Below are 25,274 nucleotides of genomic sequence, written 5' to 3' on the forward strand. Positions count from 1 at the left end.
GTCCCAACATAGAGCAACTATTTACTGATCATTAGTCTACGCTGAAGAGAGATCAGAAACAGACATATCTAATGGAATGTAATTAAAGTGCTTTTTGACCTTATGAAACTCCTTAGGGATACCTAAGGGTTAATTACTTTTTTCTTCTCTTATTCTACTAGTCGTGGGAAAGGTGCAGGCCTCTCGTTATAAATGAAAACATTTTCTTTCACGTAATTTAGACAGCTGTTTGGTCAGTTCCCACCCAGTTGGTTTATGCACACTGGAGTCCGTTTTACCGCATTGGATGAATCCGTCTATTATTTGATTTTTGGTGGTGTTCCTCCTCCCGCGTCGTCTCATACAAACGACTGTAAAATTTCACCGAAACTTATGGGTTGAAATCAAATATAAAACTAAACCAGGTATGCGTAGATTTGGGTTATTTCTCGGCTCACGTGTTCTGGTTTTGTTATTTTTTTAGGAGCCACGGAAGTAAATTTTTTAGAAATCTGTATCCACAATGAAATTTACAGCAGCTATGGCTCCTTTTTGCCCTCTTAAATAATATTTTATGTTCTATTTAAATAGCACCGATAATTGACGCAACACTCAATTCAAGGGGTATGAACGGAGAGATTAAGATAAATCGATATCTTAAAGTCTACAGGATATAACATTTTAAACTGGCTAACAAACAATACTATATGTCCCGTTTTCTCATATTTATGCAATCAAAAGTAAGTGTGGAAAGGAAGATTGCATATTCTGGGTAGATCAGAACTGCACAAATGGCTAATTTTCATCTGTGGGATTTCTATATGTAGAAGAGATTACCAATTCTTTTGTTTCGTTTATACCTTATGAACCTTACATGTATTTAGACATGTAGCTGTAAGTGTAGAAATCTACTTACAAAACTGAAAATCAGATAATTCTGGTAAGAATCATATTTTGCAGAATCTTAGCTTTTTTGTTTCTAACATTCTATTTAAAACTGTGTTGTCTTCAGTCTTATTGATTGATCCTTGACTATAATTAAATTTTTATTTTTTTTTCCCCCTCCCAGAATTTTTCAAAGAACTTCTTCAAAATGCTGAAACATCGTTGAATGATATGTTTGTGAGGACTTATGGAAGATTATACATGCAGAACTCTGAACTCTTTAAAGATTTCTTTGTGGAGCTGAAGAAATATTATGTTGGTGGCAATGTAAACTTGGAAGAGATGCTGAACGATTTCTGGGCACGACTTCTAGAGCGCATGTTCCGACTAGTCAATCCACAGTTTCACTTCACAGATGAGTATTTAGAGTGTGTCAGCAAGTCCACAGACCAGCTGAAGCCTTTTGGGGATGTACCACGTAAACTCAAGCTTCAGGTCACCAGAGCCTTTGTGGCAGCTCGTACCTTCGCACAAGGTCTTTCAGTCGCAAGAGATGTGATCAACAAAGTGTCCATGGTAAGAGAACCCTCCTTTCTTCATATCCACAGCCTGGTAGTCTTTTTCTTAAATACTTTTGTTGGTAGCTTTGGTTGGCAGCAATTAAATATCCTTGGCACCCATCTTAGGAACTATATCCTTGTATCCTGACCCATATAATCTTCTGGCTCATGCTCTGCGCAGGGATAGTCTGGTAAATGATGTTGACCTGGCAGAGGAGTGGAGACCACACACAGACCATGTTATAAGCCAACTCTTTGCATGTGCTGGAATGTGTTCTGCCTTTGGGCCTGTCTGTTGCTTAAATTCCGAAGAGTATCTCACATCACCCTCACAACTCTGATATATAATAAATGTATTGATGGTGCTTTACCTGTATGAGTTTTATTAAAATAAGATGAGTGAAGCTGAGTAAATGAAATAGCCACATAATATTCAGCATGGCTGGTGGTATATAACTACTACTCTTCCGCTTTATGCCTTAAGTGTGATATTAGATGTATGACTCTTTTGTTGATTTAAAAACATTTTTGAGGATTGTGATATGCCATCTGATCATGTTGATAAAAATGGCCCTGAACAGCAATGTGTTGAGGAGGTCTATGCCCTTGTAGTTAACCATTCTGTCTTTTGATGTATCATTGATTTACTACCCTCTAGACGTACTCAAACAGTTTTGTGTAAAACAAAAAACAAGCCTTGTTTGTATTACTATCCATAAATGACCCATCTAATGTCTACAGCCCACTCCAAACACGTTGCTGCCTGATGTAGATGGGAAATGCTGTGCAGGTACAAGGGATCTGTGTCATAAAAGTATACTTGCCTAGCTCTCTGGCGATTACGTAAAGGATGGGGTGGAATGGAACATATTTGTATGGTCGGATGTGAATGAAGATGATCTCCTTTTTAAGTAATTTGTATGATCTTCCTTCTTGTTGGTTAAACTCAGGCTCGTATTGACATCACGTAGGATGGTTCACACATCCGTTACGTTGGCACCTTTTCAAGAAAGACATTGATAAACCATCCTATGTGATGCTGATGTGAAACCGTAGTGTGTGTATTATGATTATTCAGGATTTGGTTTTATTGGGACATTAAATTGTTCCTAACATAATAGTGGAGCGTCTTATTATTTCTTGTTTTATTGTGTTTAGGTCAGTAATTTTGGCAATGGTGCTTCCTGGTTAGTAGCTTCCCCTGGACGCCATTATTCCAACTGTTTTCACTTGTGGTGTAAACACCCCACCAATGTTTTATTCATATTCTCATTGTGCCTCCCATAGTGTCCCAGAAAGTCTTAGTAGTTCAAGGGTCTCTAGCAGGAAGCTGATCCTTTCATTGAAGGGAATGGTTGAGACCCCTGCCCCAGATTATCGTGTCAGGTCTGTTTTCCCATTTGGTCTGTGGCATGGGGGTCAAGCGTTGGGCCTCAAGGGCTTCCTACAGGCCAGATATTTATGATATCCCAGCATAAACACGAGTAGCCTAATGAAAATGATTTGAGTCAATTAAGTCCCTTACATTCATAGCAAGGATTTACTAAAATCCTGGAATGGTGTGACCCTCTAGGCTTGGAGTTCAGCACCCCTCATCTATATGATCTTCTGCATGCAGGCCCTTATATCACAAGAAAAACTGATACTTTGTAAATTGGCCGTCTGAGTTTGTTTTAATATTCTTGTTGCGCAGGTGGAGCAGTTACCTGGAAAGTGTCTACCTGAGAAAGTACATCTGCTAACGTTTAGCTAGGAATCAGATGTTTAATCCTTAAAACCTGAAGGGCTGGACTGGAAAGTCTTGATTTCTTTGTCTAGACTGGAAAGGATTCCTAGGCTTGTAGCTGAATGTAGCGCTTGGCATCCTGAGGTAGTAGACGTACCGCTGCAGGTCACAGCCTGTAGGGCTGGTAATGACGGAACTCGCATGAGTTCTCTGTGCTACGACAAAGAAACGTCACTATGGGCCCTCTCAACCTAAACGCGAATACCGGAGGAGCATCTGGACGCTGTCCTGCGGCTGCCATTGCATACAAATTCTGCTTTGTTTGCGATTTTTGCCCCCACCTTTATTTTGTAGCAAAACAAGCTCTCCATAATGACGACAGTCCCACAGAAGTGCAATCCATTCCATTTATCGGCATGATTGATCAACACGGCACAGTACTGCAAATACCACATGTGCCATTAACCGGAATAATCCATGGGACAAAATGAATATTTCGGGTTTAACTATGAATATTTTTAAAGTAATGTAGTTTGAAGAAAAGTTTTTTTGGCGGTCACCTTCTCTACTGAAACGCCACACGAGGCTGATTCTTTATGGCAATGCTGCTTGTCCAGCAAAATCCTTTCCTCCACAGGCTTATACTGGAGCGCCTCTCTCGGTAAGACCGAAGGGTGATCGCAGGTTGTATGACAGTCAGGATGTTTAGTAGACTGGACTAAGATAATAGGGTGAGAACTCTAATATGCGGCTGCCTGACGACATTCTGTGCGTTACAACATTCTGTCCTTTGCGGCAACCTAGTGGAGGTAATTTGATGACCAGACTTGCCCGCCATGGGGCTGTGCACACTTCATTCAGTAGGTTACCCATGAATTATTTTCCTTTTGTGCCAGTGTGTTGGGAGCTAAAGCCTAGTTAGCGATTTGTTTTGCAAGAAGTACATTATGAAGTACAAGGTTCATTTGGTCTGGAAGTGCACGGTCAGCAGATATGATTATGTTAGAAGGAAATCTTTGTACAGGATCTTGTGGAGCTGTTAGTGGTTTACTGGTTGAGTAGCCAGCCATGTCTTGGTCAGTGATTAGTATTTGTTGAGTAGACAGTATCTCTAAGACAGCCGTAGCCAACTAGATTTTCAATGGTGCGTTCACTAAAGTTATGACCATTAGCGCAGATGTTATCGGGTCTGTTCACAAAGTTTAGCGCTGGCCTGGCCAACTAATCTAAATTGGCTGAATTTAAGCAAATTGTCAACTATATTCAACTACAGTTATAGGGAACTTTTAGTTGCTCAAAAGGGTTACTAATAAAGAGAGTAATACCAGATTTATGTTCAAGGTGTTCTAGAACAAACAATATAATCTGTTTCACCAACGTTTTTTGTTTTTGTATAGGGTTTCTTTGTTTTAAGCCGTTAAGTGTTGGACAGGTGTGGTTTCCTCACTAACCTGTAACAAGTACTTTGTATGATAAGGAGTAGAGGACACATTTATATGTTCATAAACCTGTCACTGTAGATAAGATTAGTTGATTGGCCCATTCAAACGTTGTGTGTTTTAATTGTGCCTGAATACAATTAGGAGGTTGTGTTTTTATTACCTTGTCTGCCTTTGCTGTATTAGGTAATTGTTAACCTGGCTGTTTTATCCTGGAAGATTGCAAAGCTTTAAGTGGTTACAAGCATACAAAATGTAAGGTCATGGGGGGAGGGGGGCATACACAAAGCAAAGGCCTTGGGTGTATTTATAAACCTGCCATGCGATGCTCAACAATGTGCTTTTTTCCCCCGAGTGGAGTGCTATATCCATTCTATCCCGTTGGTGTATGCTTTATGACGGGGATAGTTATGTGCAGGAAGAGTATAACCATTTACTGTTGCAGAATAGAATGTGTGCTGCCACTTGTGCAAAATCTGTTTTTAGATAGACCAGTGGCCACCAGACGTCGGCTGTGGCCGCACTGGTTTGCCCAGATCTTCAGAGAACCGCTAGCTTAGTTGTTGTTATACTTGGAATTGTCCACATAAGACTTTAAGGTCCGTGGCCTCCCTGCAATCTGTCATACTGTGGCTTTTTGTGTGAATGATTGGGAGCTACGGAATCACGCGCTCCAATTTTTAACAATCTTATAAGTCTTAAGGCTTCCATCTTTTCGGTTTACTTTTATGGATAATGGATTTTGGGAGTAACGCGAATCATTTCATCAGATCTTGAGTGGTTTTATGCCTTCAGACCTTTTTCTTACCAAGACTCTGTCTCCAGGAGGACTCCTGGCTATCTCACCCACACGTGTTATGAGCAAAGCACTCCTTATATGGGCATTGGGTCTGTGGCAGATGACCTCACATTTTGGCTGTCTTTGTTGTCCTTTCCCTCAACATGGTGGCAGGATACATTTTGGGCACAGACTTAAATTGTTTCTCTATAACCGCAATTATCATAGTGTAAACTCTGCCCCTGAAATGACGTTACAGTATGGCATCTGTTATTGTGATATTTGTTTGAATGTTCTCATTTCTCTTGTACAACATTGTTTTTGCTGGATCAGACAACACTGTGTTCTGGAATGTGACTCTCTTAATTCAGAAGAAGGCTGAACATGGTAATTTTATGAGTACTGGTATATGCTACTCTGTTCCTTTAATAATAAAAATCCATTACAGATCATAGGAACACAGTGCTCTTCATTCCCGACTGTCCCGGTGGGGTTTTCAGCTTAGGCTTAATAAAAGTTGTGTTTTTGGTTTGCTGTATAATGGCATTTTTTAGAGTGTCTAACATACATTCGCTTTTGCCTTTTAGGTGAACCCAACACCTCAGTGTGTAAGAGCGATATTGAAAATGACCTACTGTCCTTACTGTCGGGGGCTTGTGACAGTAAAACCTTGCAATAACTACTGCCTGAACGTCATGAGGGGCTGCCTGGCCAATCCTGGAGACTTGGACTCCGAATGGAACAGCTTTATTGGTAAGTCTTACCGTATATTAAATGATCCCAGACTGTGGCCTACAAATACTATAACGAACATTCATGTTCTCACCCCCTCTTATGTACACACTTATTATTGAGAGAAACAGTTTTAAGAAGCTGCTATCATGTCGGAGTTGCTTCTAAGGACAACAAAGTATGAGTATTTTAGTTGTCTAGATACATTGCCGGTACCTAAAAAGTGGAACTGGAAATTGGTGTCTTTTCATAAAATGTTTTAAAAAATAAAATAAAAGCCCCATCAGTTGATGATCTTAGCCGATAAGAATGGCAAGCTTTAATTTTAAAGATTAATATTCCTTTTTCATACATCTCGTTATTATTCCCTAATAAAATTCAAGTATTAAAATCAAATGGAAGCAGAATGAATTCAACATTTTTGTTGATGTGTTTTATTTATTTTTACAACTATCCAGTTTGCCAATTACAAGGGGCTAAAATCCAGCAGTCTTCTTTTCACAAACACATTGTGAGTCCTCTTTTCTACAAAATGTTAATGTGAGCCTTTTTTTTTTTTTTTTAATGTGGAACCCCCTTGTAATAAATTGAGGTGAATGTTCAGATGATGATGATGGTTGTAGAAGAGACTCCATTGTAGAGAACTTTACTCATTACAAGGAACGTTATCGCCCCCAGGTGGAATTGTGTGCCACTATTCATTTTGATCTTCAATCGAAGTGTAGCTTTGTTAGATTTCCTATGAGCAAACTCGGCAGATAGAAAGATGTTTTATGTATCGGTGCCATTCAAAGGGTTGAAGGCTACCGTAATTTAGTTGTGCTAATGTGGGTATATAACAGCAGCCACCTAAGGCCCGCGTTCAAAAAAGTTTCACCTGGCCTCAACCAGTATCCTACGACATGGAAGTTGCTGTGTAATGGATTCTTCTCTCTGTACAATTACAGTGCAAACCTATAGACCCAACTCTTAATAACGCTTTAAGAAATATGTCTGGCTTCCATAGGACTGTTCTTGGTTTGGTAAACGTTTCCCATATTTCGCAATTTTTATACGTAAACCAAACTAAGTTCCTGGCTTTGGAGATTTGGCTAAATTGTAGATTGCACCCCGTAATAAAAGCTTCACATGACAGATCTTTATTTCTAAAGAGTGAAGTCGTTATAATTCAGCTTCGCTATTCACACGCTCTAGATACAGATGCACACTTTCAAGGATTCGTTTCCCTCGAATGATAAAAATGTAGTGCGCATCAGCTCTCAGATCCTCCGGGCATTGAGAGATGCTAATCCCCGAGACCATGTCCTGAGTTTAAATGCTTTAATTAATCTGTTTTCTGCTTGCTGGGCTTTACTTACATTACATCACCACTTTAGACTTGTGGGGAGGGGGTTATACTTATTTTGCCCCTTTTTATCTTTATTTTGACATTCTATAAAACGGGATCACATGAATTGAGGCATTCATACAATAAAACAGTTCCACTATTACATTCATGTATTAATGCTTCCGAGTTTAAAAAAAAAAAAAAAAAAACTTTACACATTTCTCCACAAACTTCCTTAGAGTTCAAAATGTGTTCAAATCAAGTACAAAGTCAAACAATCTTTAATTAGGCATTTATTTCAGATATTGGTAGAATTCGGGGTTTTTTTTTTTCCAGTCCCTAAACCAAGGAAGATTTGTTCCTAGTAAAAGATAAAATCAGGAGCCTCCTTGGCTGTCCATATGGATAGAACACAGAAATGCTATGTTCTAGATCCTTATGCTCTTTATTCTAGTGTGATGCGTTTTCCACTGGTACTTCCAACTGCCAGGAATATAGGGTTTAACGTTCTGAGGGTCCTAAACCTGGCAGATCCCAACAAATAATATACCATAGCCCAGTCCGACGCTATATTTAATGAGCTCCCTTTGATTGCCCTCTGCCAGTATCTATCTGCTACAGAACAGCTACAGTTGAATATCTGCTTGTGGACCAATTATTACACTTCTGGTCTTCTATAGCTTACATTCGGCACTCAGCTGGAGACCGAATGCATTCTCTACATCGCCGGTCAAAAGCGAGGGGAAAAAAAACCCCTCTGCATTCCTTAGCTGCGATACATGTAACGCCATGGCACCAGGTCTAACAAAAGCCCCGATTCGTACAGAATTCCCATGCTCTTGTGTATGGCCTGACTAGCTCAGCGTTTACAAAGACCCCAAACAGCCAGAGGAATCTGGGTTTGTGTTTCTTTTCAGCCTTTCACAAACACATTATTGGCTGCTGGTATACAAAGTTACCAGAAGCAGGAATTTCCTCCAAATAGCCAACTCTTTACCAAAACTGTAATTCAACTTTTAAACAGTTATGATACACCTCAAGAGAATATCGATATTTACCAAGCCCTTTGCATGCCCAAGAATTAGGAGTGGCATCAAGCTTAGCTTGCATTCTCCTATTTACCAGCTTTCGCTTTCTTGACACATCAAAAGAATTTTGTTCCTCCCGAATCACAATGGTATATTCATGCCATTAGCCTCTGCGGAGGGGTTTGGAGCAACTTTTTATTGAAAGCCATCACAAAAAAAGTGACTCTTTTGTTTTATTACATTTTATTCCCTTCAAGAAAATATCCATTTAGTCAGATTCCTGTCTCTCTGGGTCAGATCAATTGAATTCCACAGTGAGAAGCTTTGTCTAACCTTCTTGAGACTCCATGGAAAGCTGGGAAAGGAGCAGTCTTTTTTTTTTTGGTTTCTATTTTTCAAATTTTCCAAAATGCTCTGATTTTGGAAATTTATTAAAACAAAATACTGTATTAAAATCTGAATTCCCCTATAGATACTTGATTGTCGGGAAAGAAAAAAAAAAACCATAATAGTGATTTGGGGGTTTGGCATATATTTATAGTAAAGTTCTTTAGGCTAATCTAGGAAGTCCTTACGCTTCTTTGGATGTACCAGGTTTTTTGTGGTTTTTTTTTTTTATAGTTTGGATGCTCTCTGTGGGGATTCACATCTAATTTTTTTTTCATAGAAAAAATGTTTTGTTTTTATATAGCGCCAAAAATGTACGCAACGCTTAATACAATACATAAATTCAAGGGGTATGACAAGACTAGAATTGACAGAGTAAGACAAACCGATATATTAGGTGGAGAGTGCCCTGCTCCCAAGCTTGGTGAAATCGAAGTGAATAAACATAGTAATGTAACTGAGCTATGTCCAGTTTGCTAAAAGTAGATATAGAATGAGTCATGATGAAGATTGGTCTGTTTAGTGATAAATGTTTCAACACTCTAGTAGCAGAACTCTTCCCGGTTCCCTACTGCCATGAAATCTCATCGAGAGTGCCGGCAGTCACATTAGAATAATGTTATACATAAACATAGACGACACCTCTCCCATGTAACTAGTCCGCCAAACTTATCCAGGTATGGGTACTGTCCTTACGTTTTCCTCCGAACAAATAAATAAAAGTCATGCTGTTCATGACTGCCCGGAAAGCTAGTTTGCAGCTCAGTGGCGGCTTCGGAAAAGTAACATTCGTTAATGGGTCGTCGTTTGACCTCTCCGGCGGTAAAGAGTCTAACAAAACGCTCTTGGTCCCAGCCTCATTAATGGCTGAATTTCTGCCAGAATAGATTTCCTGCTTTCACAAAATGTACAGTTTGTCTTGGAATCACGACATCTAAACTTCACAAAGTGCTCTTTTAAAAGAAATATTCGGCCTGTAATTAATATATTATTCTGTCATGCGCCTACACCAGTTTGCTTTTTACTTCTGATAACATTTTTTTTACCAAATCTAAACAGTATGTGCTATTATGCTTTACGCTGTCGGGATAGAAAAAATGTAATACGTAATCGTTAAACGTGTACGCTTTTCAGCGTGAAGCATCGTATGGACTGGTTGCCTGAACTTTACAATTTGTTACATTTTATTTTATATGAATATCATAGCTTTTAGTTTGAATGCCTCAGCCATGATGTAACAAGACATTGAATCCGAATTTAAAGTATGTTTTCCTTTTTTGCTCGTACTTGAGACCTGTGTGCGTGTTTGAAGTGTACTTCATTGTAGTCTCCTTGTTATAGATGCCATGTTGATGGTGGCCGAACGCTTGGAAGGACCGTTCAACATTGAGACCGTCATGGATCCCATCGATGTCAAAATCTCAGATGCCATAATGAACATGCAAGAAAACAGCGTGCAGGTCTCGGAGAAGGTACGTAGGCTGACTCCGTTCCAAAAATGCAGAATCTCAATACATTTTGAATCCGTCACTTCCTCTAAGAAATATTTGTGGCGCATTAAGCTAATAAGACATGGGGCTAAATGGTTGTTTTGGGGAAAAACTGTGCGATGTTCAGCAGCTGCTGTCTATGATGGTATATGAGCTGTAAGGATACACAACATGTTAAGAAAAAGTTTGCCTTTTGAAGCGTGTACGTGTTCTGTATATGAGTATCCATAAGTTACTAGTTACACTAGTAATATCACGCTGTGTCCAATGTCTTGGAACGGTACTAAGCAAACAATTCTTATATATTTGTAATTCTGGTTTTATTTTGTTTCCCATTTTCGTATGTAAAGGTGTTCCAGGGATGTGGCCAACCAAAACCCAATACCCAAGGAAGAGCTGCCCGATCTGCTTCAGAAGTTGGTTTCAACTCTCGTTTCAGAGCCTATTCCCCCGAAGAAAGGCCAACAACAGCTGCTGGTACAAGTCTGGATAGACTGGTGAGATATTTCTCTGTTCAGGCTGCATTGAGGTCTATAGCTTTTAAATGATGTATAAATTGATCCAAAATAAGATCTAACCGCTATAAACCGTTTGTAAAGCTGTGTCTTTCTGCAAGTCCCCTCATGTTCTGTTCCTTATGTGTTGTTGATACAGGTGGCAGATGTGAAAGAAAAGTTAAAGTCCGCCAAAAAGTTTTGGTCTTCTCTGCCGGCCAATATATGTAAGAATAACTGGACTTCAGGAGCCAATGAAGATGATTGTTGGAATGGAAGTGATAAGAGCAGGTTAGTAGTCGGCTAGTAGCGGGTTTCCCTAACATAGATGTTCTTGGTGGAGAATTTCATTGATTCTGTATGCATTCTGGTGTCCTGCCTGTCACGAACGCACTCTACTCCAAGCGTGCGCGTGACTTAGTTCTGGTGGAAAAAGGGTTAAAATTCACTATCTGTCTGCCCTAGACCGAAAATGGTGATAAAAATACAAATATCCACCCTTAATACCACCCGCAATTAACTATAATGATATAACAAATATCAAAATAACGCTGCCACCACCAAGACAATTTAGAAATGGGGTGCCTTGGTACCCCAAGCGAATCAGACTAAAAACCCACAGAATATTTTGACACAATAATTACATGATTTAAAATTACTAATAAAATGGTCTCTTCAGGTAACGTGAGTCATTACCAGACAAAGGCAGAACTTAATAAAGGAATATTTATTATGAACAAAAAATCACAGTGCATACACAAAAAGATGATAAACAGATTTACACCAACAGATAAAATAAAAAGGAGAAAATTACAGAAAACCTAACTACTCACTGAATGGTAAAGTAACAGTTTTTCTGTCCGTAGGGCTCCGGCAAGGAAAGATGGCGACTTACTCAAAATTAGATCTTGGCCCCTAGTAAGCACAATGACCCCTCTTCTCTCCTTAATTTTATACTCTTTCCCAGTTCATCTCGAGTTTCCAAGCCGGCCCAGAGGTGGTATAAGCGGAGGGAAGGTGTACCATAAGTGACCTCCCCCTTGTGTGGTGGAAACATATGAGTCCAAATAATTTATTTTCATTTTATCATCCCTCCTGTACTTGCCACAGCCATAATTCATGCACTTATGAATTTCCTGTAAATTGTGAAGTCCATAGATATGTCACACTTGCTACTTATGACTAAACATCATAGACTTCACAATTCCTTCCAAACTGGTTAAGTGGCGCCGCCATGTTTGTACTCTTTTTGTAGGGTGCGCTTTCCCCGTTCTAGGTATGCACACAAGGAGGTATGATAATGAATATATGAGTTATTATTGATATGTGTTGGATATGACCTGGATATGAAATGGTTTTCCTGACTGCTAGTGGTCACTTAGCATATCAAAAAATCCATTATATATGAGGGGATACAGGCATATGGTGAATGACTCGGCTAGCAGACTTAAAGGCACCGCCTCCCCGTGAAATTTCACACCTTGCAGAGGGCCTTGGTTGGAGCCCCAGCTTCAAAAGACCAATTTATCTAAAAAAAACCTTTTGGCGCCATATGCCTATACAATCGAATTAACCCCTCACATACTGAAATTGGCTGTGCCATCTCTACCGGGTAGCCAGTCCATGTACGTACTACACCGGTTGGTGTGACACTGCCCGCCATAATAATGATCGAATGTTGTACCGTTTATTTCAGGTACCTCTATGCAGTAATGGGAAATGGGTTAGCTAGTCAGCTTAACAATCCTGATGTGGAAGTGGACATCACAAAACCAGACATGGTGATCCGTCAGCAGATCATGGCTTTACGGATAATGACCAATAAAATGAGAAATGCCTACAATGGGAATGACGTCAACTTTATCGATATAAGTGAGTATATATTTAATAATAATAATAATAAAAATCTGCCTAGCGAAAGCTCTGTATCTAATTATTTCCGCTTGGGCTTTGCAGGCGACGAAAGCAGCGGTGAAGGAAGCGGTAGTGGTTGCGAGGGTCCAAAGTGCAGCGACGAGTTTGTGTTCAATGCCACCGAAGAGACCAAGGTCAAGACAAGGATACATGTCGGAGACAAGGCTGTAGTAGCGGTAGATCCACCTTCTGCGGCGTGTGCCAACACTGCTTCGCTGCTAGCGTTGTTCCTCAGCACCTTGCTCTTGATGAGGCAGTGGAGATAATGGAAGACTGTTTTACGCTTTAGCAAACTAGACTTTTTTCTCTCAAAATGGGAGTGCACCTTTTTCCACTTTTTTAAAAGAAATTCATCAAAGGACATTTTGTTTTTTTAACGTAAACCGGCAAAGGTGTATCATTTTTACCATGTTGCCACTGGTTCGTGTTGGATCCATCTGTACTCCACACTTACTGTCATGGAAAATGGACTTCTTCAACCTGTTAGGTTACAGTAAGCTGAATGTGGCAGACAAATGTGTATATACAGATTTCTAGGTAGCTTTGCATTAGTATTTTATCACATTTCTATGTGATTAATTCCAGGGTAAAACCTAACCATGTAACAAGTACGCTTTTTTATGAGGTATCTGTACAGAAGCTTTTTTTTTTATTTATCATTTAATTTTGGAGAGGGGGTGACCAAGCCACCTGCAAAAATTTGACTCAGTTGAAATTTTAGATATGTTAATATGAGTTCAAAAAAAAAAATTGTATATGAAATGTTGGGTTTATCTAAACGGTTGGAGTGACATTTGGTACTCTGCGTGTCTTGTGATGGAGGGTACATCTACCGGAAATTGGATTATACATCGGTTTTAAGTGGTATCAACACACATATGGCTTCAGTGACTTAGGTGTTGGTATATGTGTGTGATATATTGCTGTACTGTATTAAATAGCGAAGCGTGGGGCGGTGAACCAATGTGTTTCCAGGGTGCCATCCATATAAAATGATGTCCCATTAGGGAATGGGGCATTTGCATATCCATTGTTACAAAAATCTTCAATTTAAATATTTAATTTCGGGTAAGGGGTTACGCAAGAAATAATCAGTTCACCCCATCTCTGGCTTAAAACATTTACAAAGGTACTGATCATTCGTATAATACTTTGAAAGAACAAACATTCTGTTCCCAACAGAATAATTTTGCAGAAAACTACAGTTTTTTTTTTTAGCTTTAATCTGTTTTTAATTTTTTGTTTATATATAGATATCTATATATATAGATATAGATATAGATATATATATATATATATATATATATAGATATCTATAGATATATATATATATATATATATAGATATCTTGTTTTAAAATCAGCAGTGTTCAGATCTGAATGATCAGCTCAGGGTCACTTATCTTATTTGGTTTTTAATGGTACACATAATCATTCTGGATGTAAAATGGAGTGTGAATTTCACACATTTACCTGTTTCTCTGTATAAAATCTTTTAAGTTAGTTGAGTTTTAACTTTTTTTTTTTAAAAACAATAAAAAAAAAAAAATGCTTTTCTGTACAAATTTTATCCAAGCCCACTGTTATAAGGAATAAACTGATATATTGTGGACTGTCTAAAATGTATTTTGTATCTAGTAAAGAAATGAGAAGATCTGTGAAGTTCTTTCCTAGACGCGCATACCAATTTGCCATAGAATATTTAATTTTAAACCAATAATTTATCTGTATTATTAAGACAACCAAGCATTTGTACAAAAAAAAAATATTCTCTAGAAAAATAATGAAAAAAAAATAATAATCTAAATGTTAAAGTTGCGTGGGGGGAAAGTTGTAAATAGCTTTAGTCGAGACGTGAGAAATTGGAACATAAACAGATATTTAGCAACTACCTCAATTCTGAGGAATTTCCTATTTAGCTTTGAGGGCTATGACTTTAGGTAGAAAGAAATCCGGTCTCCATAATGCAGCTAGAAAAGCTGTCCCCGCAGACCTTATTAGATCGCTTTCACTTTAATACATTTTCACCTTTTCCAGCTGTTTTTTTCCCATGCATATTTGCTTTTGGGACAATCGGCTGCTAAATTTTTTTATTTTTTTTTACAGGACCCCAAATGATGCTTGCAATGGTTCTTTAAGTTGACCTTTGCAAATCATTTTCTTGTCTTGTAACTCGGATTTAAGCATATCTTGGATTCTTTGATTTCCATGGGTCCTGGGAGGATAAGCATTCTAGCTTAAACCAGCTGGCAGGCCAGTTCACAAAAACTGAGATATCTCCCAAAAAATAATTTTAAAATAAACTAGTGTTAGATATGTTTGGTTTTTTTCCAAAAAAAAATCATTATTTGAACTGCCTTTATTGGGCATTTTCTAATGTTTTAATTACTGTTTATAGACTGTTAACCGTGCATTTCTTTGAGAACTATAGATATATTTTTCATTACTTAAGGAATTTAGCATGTTAGATGCGTACTGAATTTTTGCTGTTTTTTGGCTGAAATTTATTTGAGGGACTTTGTGGTGTTGTAGAAGGTGTTTTTATAGAACGACATAAAGAAGAAGAAATTTCCTTTTTGTTTTTTTTTTGTTTTTTTTTTTAACTCTGATGTTTTTTTAAATTTTCTTTTTAGTGATTCTACATTGGAAATACTTTTTTGTTTTTTGTTTGGTTTTTTTTAGGCGATCACCAGTTTCCCACTTTTTTTTTCTTTTTATGAGATTTTAGGGTTATCTACAAATCCCGAGTATTACAAGGAGCACAGACAAGCCTTTAAATCGCCATGTCTACATATTTTAATATTTATTTAAGCTATGAAGGAATAAGCAAGTAGTTGTATATTAATCTGATTAAATTAGTTGTGAATATATATATATATATATATATATATATATATATTGTATACATATATATACAATTCATGCACATGTTCAGACAATAAGACTTTTTTTGTTCAAGGGCTTAACTCGCATGACACCAGCGTTAAAAGAACATAAAGTGCGACACATATGACTCTGTATAAAGTTTTAATACTGCTGGAATGTATATTGGTCCCAAAAGATTTTCCAAATAGGTAAAAAAGTAACGTTTTATACTTCATTGTGAAACCATTGACACATGGAACGATTTGTATGTCCTTTAAGATTAACGGGAATATTGTTCTAAATACTTTTGTGTGCCTATCGGGTCAGGCAGATTAAAAAACTAATGTATACTCATTCATTGCTCTTTTTTATTGGGTATAATCTCTTACAACAGCTGTGGGATTTTTATTAAATAATTGGCCAGTCTGCCTAATTTTTGTTTTCGATATAAAGGTGCCTTTTAATGTCCAAATATTTTTAATTTTTTTTTCCACATGTCTAAGGTTCTAAAAAAATACAGAAAGCCTTTTTATATCTGTTGTACATAACTGTTTGGGCCATTTAATTATTTGTGGCTTGCAATACAGCGATATTCAAATAGGAGTTTTCTTATATATATATATATATATATATATATATATATATATATATATAAATATAAAAATTTGTAACTGTGTTTTGTTACCAAAAATGTAGTATCTTATGGAAATTTGGTCAAGGTGAAATTTGGTCTAAATTCAAATTCTGCAACCATGAATGTGAATTGTTTAGAAATCATGAACCCCTTTCCTGGTTCTATCCCCTTTTTTTTAATGAAAAAAAAAGTTAGACATGCACTAAAATTGAGTTGTATTCTATGTCCTTTTGCTTCTATTAGCAACTGAATCGACTTTTTTATGAATTTTGTTTGCACAAAGCAAAAGCTGACAGTTACATAGTAACTATAAAGTAATTTTGGGAGGGGAAAGTGACGGCCTTCGGAGGGTTTTGTAATTACCTGGGTTTTCTGAACAATGTTATAAATGGACATAGATGGGGAAGGTAAATGGCGTGTTGGTATATGCTAAATTATAAAAATGTGTAATTGTATATTGCTTCTGTTTTTGGTTCGGGTGGCTCTCTGTTCCAATTTCTGCTCATTCTGCCATTTCTCTTGCTTCTGTTCTTTACACTTTTTTTTTCTTCAGACTGTAATTAGTTCTTTCTTTTTTTTTTTCCTCATCATTCAGTAAAAATGCGTCTGCTGAATGTTAAAACTTTTATGTAGAAGGAGAGATCAAATATATATAGGCTAACCTCATTTTAAGCATTTATTGGTTATATATGCGTAGAGTGGTCTACTAGTTAAGAGTCCTGGCAACTCTTACTAGCAGGGGAATATAATGAATGGTTTTTTTTGTATGTGTCCTTTAATCGGAAGACAATAGGACTATCCTGAGACCTTATATTAAAACTAATACATGTGAGGTTTTATCCTTAACTCTACATAAAAGCTATCTCCTGTATAAAAAAATAAATAAATGCAACTGTATATTGCATATACCAATTATTCACACATTTCATTAAGTTTGTTAATTAGTTGTGATGTGCACGTACAATGTTATTTTATTGTCTACATTTCTGGCATTACATACCCGGACATTATGTTCCAACAAACAACATTTTAAATAAATGAAAAAAATAAATCCTACTTTTTTTTTTTTTTGCTTTGTTTGGTAATTTGCATGGCTTTTTTTTTTTTTTTTTTTTTTTTCTTGGATTATTTTCACAATTTTTTGCAGATCTATTTGCAGGTATTAAGATGGCCATTGACCTTCAATGTTAAATGTGACTATATTGCCACAAATTGGGTAACATGACTAATGATTGAAACATAACCAAACTAAACAGAATCCATCATATGAACCTTTTAGGTAGAAACTTAATACAAGAGTATTGTTTTAAGAAGCCCCCTGAATGTTTGATGTGCTATAGCTCTTTGTATCGTCAATACTAACATTACAAACACGCTATTGCTCACTTAAGGTCAGTTTAGTTGAACTCGTGCCCTCCAGACATTTCATCATAGCGGAGATTTAATCTGTTGAGTGATTTCAGGTTGCACAAGAAAAGAATATGAACGTGTCTAACAATTTTTGGTTTAATATGTTATACTTTTTATGTCTCTAGTATCGGTCTCAAGCAAACAAACTTAAGCAGATCTGTCTTTTATTTACATGTGACGGTTTAATAACATTAAAAAACCAAAAAACTTTACAAACTTATTTTTCAGTTTCTGTGGAATCTCAGTGCTTTGTATTACATGACACAAGAGGCAAACACAGAAGCTGCACTCCTGGAGCAGCAGCTTCTCTCTTCCTTCGTGGTCTGACTTTGGCTGCCACTGATATTCTGCTTCAAGCAGCCAATTGGCGGTAGGAAAGTGTTCCCTGGAAAGCCGCGTTGGCAGAGCCGGCACTGGAGCTTACTGGCGATATGTACATCTCATCAACATTTCGTGTATGTTGTCGGGAAAGGGGCCAATGCATGTGGGGGGATTCTGCAGAGTCCCCCCCCCCCCCGCATGTGCACAGTTATATGCATTAAAGTGCATAGGATGGCTGGAATGTCCCTGGCAAAGCCCGCTGGAAAACATTTAATGCGAGCTGCACTACAAGCTTTACTGACATCTTCCCAGATCTTATGATTATATATTGGTTTATACGGTGCCATCACATTCAACGGGATATTGGCGTCGGCATAGACTACTTTTTTAAACCAGGCCTTAACTCTAGAGATCGGGTGAATAATTCAAAATGGATAAATGAGTAGAATGCGAGAAGTGTGGGACTCTGATACGCCGGTCCTTGCACATGTCGTTATGGTTAATGCAAGGACCCATTTACAGAAAGGAAGCTCTTTATCCCGCTTCTTGCTGGTTTATGTTTCTCCCCTCACGACAACCTTGGCGGAACTTGGCATTGGGCTGGTAGATTTGCTCTACATGTTGACCGGGGAAGCAATTGCTCTTGCGTGTGATGAATACTACCAAAAGACCATTTCACAGCAAATATTTCAGACAAAAGCAGCATACTAAAGGGGAGCTGTCACTGTATTATTATTGACACTACTTAAAGCTTGTGATTCAGCAGGACGGGGCTGACCCACTGACCAATAGCTTAGTAAATGCAAAAGCAATTACTGAAGAGTGCATTGTTAAGCGCTCCAACCGTCTTGCTTGAATCCTGCAGGCAGTGATCGGAAAAGATGTTTCTATGGTAAGCAGTTTCTTTTACAATGTAGCCTTTGATAATCTGCAGGTTTGAGAGATGTGCCTGTACACAAAAGACGTCCTTGAGATTAATTGTCAGGTATGGTGCTGTTGGCTTCAGTGATACCATTTAGAGCAGGGGTTCTCAAACTGCGGCCCTCCAGCTGCTGCAGGACTACATCTCCCATAATGCTCCTTCAGCTAAGGGGCTGGCTGAGGAGTATGGGAGATGTAGTCCTGCAGCAGCTGGAGGGCCGCAGTTTGAGAACCCCTGATTTAGAGTAAAGTAATCGAGAATAGGGGCTTCAACGTTATGTGATAAACAGTCAATGTTACATTCATAGATTCCAAATCGGATACCATATTCAGTGTAGGCCCATAGAAGAGATTAAGCATAAAGATAGTTTTATCAGTGTCGCTGCTTTTAAGGGATTTGCCATGGACACTCACATTTCACGTGAGCCTAAAAATGTAATGTGAGGCCTGTCACCCCACAGGACACTTACCAATGAAAGTATATGGTGGGAAGGATTTCATTAGCAATGCTGTAAAGGATCAGCTCAATGTGGTGTTTGAGTGGGGAATTGTAAAAGATTCTAACACATTTAACATCTCTTTTAACCCTAGTAATATGAAATGGACCATATATAATTATTGGTATAGGCAATAGTCAAAGATATGTAATCATTGTTCATAAATAAATGATTATTAAGATATATTAATATGTTTCAATGATAGGCTTCAAGGTTTCCTTGACCTTAAAATATGGAATGAAGGATTTGCTGAACAGGCATTCTATAGATAGGATAGTAACTTGCTAATGCAGGGTATAGTTGTAACTGTAAAAGGGCATTACAGTATGCGTACAGCCACCACCTAAAATAGGGTTTCGACGTGTAAAGATCTTAGTGAGCATGTTTACCCAATTAGGTGAAGACCAATAGACTGACAAGACTGACATCATTATTCAAACTGTGTATATAAGTTAAGGCCTTGGAGAAGCATGGGAGGAGAGGTAGAGGGGAGATGTACTTGCCATCCACGGACTCTTCTCGTCCCAACACTCCCTCCCTCCATCCTCAGGAATGCATAGGACAGATGTCATGAACTAAATTCCTCTCCAAGGTTTTGTAAGACTTGTTTTATATTATTTTTATCTACTTTTTATATTCTTCTTCTATTTTTTGTTCGTATTAAATGTTTTACCTTTGTTTGCATCTAAGTGACTCTGCCTATTTTTGACGCACATACATTTATATGTGTTCCAATTATTTGAAGTTTGTATTGGCCTTATACATTTTATTACAGGAATTTCACCCAAAATATCACATGACTGACAACAATGGCAGCCTCGAGTAGATAAAGGGAGTTTATGGGAAAATGATTGTATTACGCAGCGCCATCATATTACTTGTCAATGTACAATGGGTAAACAGGCTATAACAAGTAATGTATAACAACAATTTGACTTAAGTGCTTTAATTGTATTTTTAACAGGTTTAATGTATGTGTATTAAAGTACTTTTTAAGTCTGGTGAGGCAGCATATGGAATTAGACCTTCCCTTTATGTGTCCCTTGGTTTGACTTGAAACTAACAATATCTCATCCTGCTTTTGTTATCTTGCCCAAGAGTTGTCTTCTGCTAAAGATAAACCTGAATGTGGGGTTTTGTTTATGAAGGTTCCACACAGCTGCATGGCCCCGGTTTAACTTATGTTTTATAAATACTTTTTCTTCCATGAAAAACATTTTTACTTTCTCAACCTTTAGCTAGCAGCTTAAAAGAGCTTTCATGCATATTTTTGCAGAGGGAGTGGTGGTACATTTTTCCTGAATTGTTTAGCAGCAGCTTGGTCCGCAGCCACCCAACCCCTCAGAATGTCTTGGGATATTTGCCCTTTGCTATGCTTTGCTTGTCTGGTTATGCTGAAATCGCGTTCCTTCACCTTAAAATGTCAATGCCTTTCCCAAGCCACTCCAAATAAAATATATTTTAGGCGTTCCATGTTTAAATCAGTCTTTCAACTTCAACACCCGCTTCTTATCATCCACCCACATTTAACTTTAGTGCCAGAGCAAGGTCTATTTTATGCAATCTATGGTGTTATTACATCTGGTACTTGACCAGTTCAGCAGTTGGATCTGTGAGCTCATAAAACCTGAAGAAGGAACTTTGACGACCACCAGAATCTTTACTTTTGTGAGAACTAAAGACATAGAAGCAATGCATGTGTGTTTTTCATAATTTACCATAGCTCTCTAATATTTTTGTTCCTGGCAAACCACAAAGTCCAAATGTGCATGGGGGGATTCTGCAGCGCCATATTCTCGTCTACTCTAGGGTGACAGCTGCCCTTCTGCAGAAAAAGCAGATCCCTGTATACCCACTACAGCTTCCATAACAAAATGTACCCTGTCCCCGGTGTCATGAGCTGGTGTATGATGTCATACCCCAACACTCTGGTGAGTTACCAGGCGGCTTGGGTAGCATCCTGGGTCACGCCTAGCGTAGCTCCCGAAATAAATACATGGGCTGGGTATGGATCCTGAAATAAATAATTCTTGTAGCTAGTTATGTTTGCACTCATCATATTTCATGACTAAATATGATTAGAAGCTAGCAATCCAGAGCAGAGAATTGTCTGAACCGGGCTCTCAACGCCGGTGCACTGAGCAAATGTACTCTTCACAGGTGCCGGTCATTGGTTAATATAGCGAGGCGATGTAAACATGCATAGGGTAGAGGGTAGGCGTAATACCAGACCAAGTCTGGGTCTCTACAGAAGAAATAATGACGGACTAGAGGTGACGAATGTTTCTTATCTGCTGTCAAACTGTTTGTGAATGCCCCGGACAATGCCTCAAAAGCCCACTGGTCTGTCTCCAACAGCTCACCATTCTTCAGGCGGATCTAACATTTTCCCAAATATGTTATTTTGCAATTCCGTACATTAAATATTTATAAAAGTTGGCGGCAGATGAAAGTACGTAATACATGTGTGCTAGAAACACACATTGTGTGTATGTCATACTCTCCCCTTTTCCTTACTTAAGGTTTCTCCTCACCCCATTCCCTCTAGATTGCACACCGGGCTTGTAGCGCTTTCATTGTAAAGTATAACTATTTTTTACACAAAAAAAAACGTGGAAAAGTTTGTGCAAAAGAAAGGTCTGCCCTGGGATGTTAAATGTGAAACACCCTAATTTTTTTTTTTTTTTTTTAGTTAACAGCAATACTTTGACCAGAAAATATTCATATTTGTCCCTTTGCCATTTTTCCTCTGGATCTACGACCGTCAGGGGTAGGGTTACAAACAAGCCATTTATTCGGGATACAAGTATGTGTACAGACTAATGTGTGGGGAGAATTCATTCACCGTTGGCACGTTATTGCACTTATCCCAGACAGACCTTTTTAGTTCTCAGTTGTGTGAACAAAATCTATTTTACAAGACTATGATTTAGCTGTAAACTGTGATTTAGTTGTAATATATCGAACTAAGCTCTCATCTTAGGTGGGAGTCGTGTAATTTTATTGTGAGATCCAGAAAATTGAAACCAGCGCTGTATGATGTTTGTGTTTGCCAGCTAACGATGATCTTACCTTAAGCTGCTTTCTAGAACTTGATTAGCAAAATAACGAACCACATCTGCTTTTAATCTGTTACTTCCTGTTCCTTTGGCTTTTCGAACTTTGATATTAATGGAAACCGATTAGAATTCTGGAAAGGGTAATTCTGGAAAATAATTATTTGATATTTACTAGGTGAAAAGTAAGACTGAGCAGGCATTCATACTCCCTGGTATTTGACAGGTGCAATATCTCTTTCAAATGTGTTACATGGTTTATTCCACCCAAAAAAGTAATCTTAGTTGAAGTGTTCAGAAATAGCGGAATTTGTGTGGACAAAGAGCATTGTATGCAGTGCCGTGAGTGGGTATTTGTATAAAGAAGGTAAGTAAAGTTAAGGTAAATATCAAGGTCACAAGAGTGGTTATGAACTTTTAAATATATTTTCCCATGATGTGGTTAATAAAGCTTCATTTGCAATCATTCCGAAACATTACAGAAACAAAGCAATCCATTTTATTCCATTTTGAAATATATGAAAACTTGCATGATGACATCAAATATTTTGAAGTTGGGGGGCCCCAGGGCAATTTTCGCACCAGGCCCCTGTGGTTTCTAGTTGCGCCCCTGTTACTTAGCAAACATTAGTGGGAATATTTTTATTGGTGTATTGTTGAGAAATGGTGAAGATATTAACATCAAAAAACTGTTGCCGGCAAAGAAATAGTATTGCACGTGTTGGGTGGAGGAAAAACATATAAACCAGAACCTGCTGCATATTATTTAATAAAAAGCATATCACATACTTGGGTTCTTCTAACATTTCCGTCCATCATGTTTATACAAAACCATATAATGAGGTTAACAGACTAACTTTTCTGTAAAGGTGGTGATTTTGGTGTTTCTGAATGTTTTTAGAATAAAAGATGTTCAAATTACCTTAAATTGTATCTTCGCTATTGATCACCTCTCAGGGTTTTTTTTTTACCATGATATCAAGCAGTGGGTGTCAGAAACAACCCCATAGCGAATACCCTAGATCCACCACAGGACTGGAAGCCTTTTCTTTTATCCCAACCCCACCTGTCAACTTTTTCTGCTGTTGAAGATCACAAGAGACAACCTTCACAGAACAGCTGCTCGGGACTCCATTGGGGACAGAAAGTGGATAGTGGAATTGTGGAAGTGTAATATCTGTTGGGTGGCTGTGCCACATGATGAGGAGAAGGGAAGACGACTCGTATGGTAAGTGCAAGTTACGTGCTGGGTTGATACAAGAATGTAAGAAGTGTGATGAAAAGTTTAAAGCAATTTGGATGGAGGAGCAGAATTCACGTACATCATGAAAATAAATAAAATGAATTACATTGGAATGGAGACTGGCAGAATATATTAAATTGAGAGGTTTTAAAGATACTCAGGTAGACTGCCTTGGAGTCAATTAGGATTTTGTTCCCTTTGAGATGACATTACTGCCTCGGGGTTTTTTTTGCCACCTTCTGTATCAAATCATATGGGTTTGTGGAATGGATGAACTTGATGGATTATATGTATTTTTTTTCAACCTTATTAACTATGTAACTATTTGTTGGGGGTGTTAGAGAGTTTGGGTGGGTTAATGAAAATGATATGTGCAGATGGAGGGTGATAGATGGGTACAGTACAACATCATAAAATGTACTCTGTGCATCCTAAGGCCCAGATAACTTGCTCCCATGTTTCTTTGGTGGCTAATGGCACTTGCATTGCATCCCAAGACAATCTCAATTGGTCTTAAGGTGGTGTTGGTCATCCCCTTTAGCGATATGATATACTGGAACACATCTGTGACTATTTCACGTAAGAATGATGAGCATGGCTTTTTACAGAAACAATTAAAAAAATCCATGTAATTCATCAGTTTTTACTCCTCTACAAACACATCTGGGACCAGGATGTATATGTTATCCCGAGCCCATGTTCTCAACATACTGGACGCCCTCCTCGGGAGATCACCCATGGTCTCAGTGCCGCATGGTTTAGTATTCCAAGGACACAGGATGTACACATCACCCCTCTGAAAAGGGATCCCTGTTTCATATGAGAAATACACTTCTCCACATCTCCCACTGACTTATACTTGAAAATATGGGGTGGGGGCAGGGGTGCCTAGCTAAAACATCTGGCTTTGGAGCCATGCATGTTTAGTTTATGATCCTGCAACAAGCTGTGGTTACAGATCAGTAAAACTTGAAAAAATAATAAATCTGATTCTTTATATTTACTACAACACAAAGAAACATGACATTGTAACACATTCAAAGCAGGGAACTGTAGTGAGAAAGAGAGTTTTTCTCCAAATAGAATATAAGCCTTGCGATGATGGGCTAAAAAGACAAATACATATGTAATCATGCTCTTCATCTTCTAGTACAATTATCAAGTAACAACTGTGTAATAAATATGCCCAAATTGTGAATAAAAACCATTATTTTGCAGAGTTGTTTTAATGCCTATTATTTTTATTTCCCAGATCTTATAAGTAAATGACATATTGCCATACTGAGCAAGTGTTTTGCATGAGCTTAATACGGGAATTAGGGACAAAAGTATATCATGATAACTTTTCGGTAAGTCTTGGATGATTAACATGTCCAATGGGATTTTGAGGGGTTTTTTTCCCATCAAATGTTGCAATCTGGACCTTTCTAGCAATTTACAAAACTATTTAATTATACATTCTTTCATTGAGTTCATATAAAAAAGGTCCCAGGACTTGGCGTGAACAGATAAAGTTCACAAAGAAGACGTTTATCTGGGAATGACAATTCTATGTATATATTGTATGCTGTGTTTAGTCTCAGAAGCAA

General features: G+C 38.0%; 1 protein-coding gene across 1 annotated transcript in view; it reads left to right on the forward strand.

The window, feature by feature from the left end:
- LOC149298215 (glypican-4-like) overlaps positions 1 to 13,005 on the forward strand; it is a 41,526-nt gene extending 28,521 nt beyond the window's left edge. The window contains exons 3-9 of the mRNA XM_089487741.1: positions 1,049 to 1,440; positions 5,955 to 6,120; positions 10,183 to 10,313; positions 10,682 to 10,828; positions 10,986 to 11,116; positions 12,522 to 12,697; positions 12,782 to 13,005. Of these exons, the coding sequence (XP_089343867.1) occupies positions 1,049 to 1,440; positions 5,955 to 6,120; positions 10,183 to 10,313; positions 10,682 to 10,828; positions 10,986 to 11,116; positions 12,522 to 12,697; positions 12,782 to 13,005 (1,367 nt within the window). The remainder of the gene's footprint in view (positions 1 to 1,048; positions 1,441 to 5,954; positions 6,121 to 10,182; positions 10,314 to 10,681; positions 10,829 to 10,985; positions 11,117 to 12,521; positions 12,698 to 12,781) is intronic.
- Positions 13,006 to 25,274: the final 12,269 nt, after the last annotated feature.

This window comes from Sceloporus occidentalis, unplaced genomic scaffold (assembly GCF_023333645.1).
Source record: "Sceloporus occidentalis isolate IW3139 unplaced genomic scaffold, rSceOcc1.0.p SCAF_34, whole genome shotgun sequence".
NCBI classification, from domain to species: Eukaryota; Metazoa; Chordata; class Lepidosauria; order Squamata; family Phrynosomatidae; genus Sceloporus; species Sceloporus occidentalis.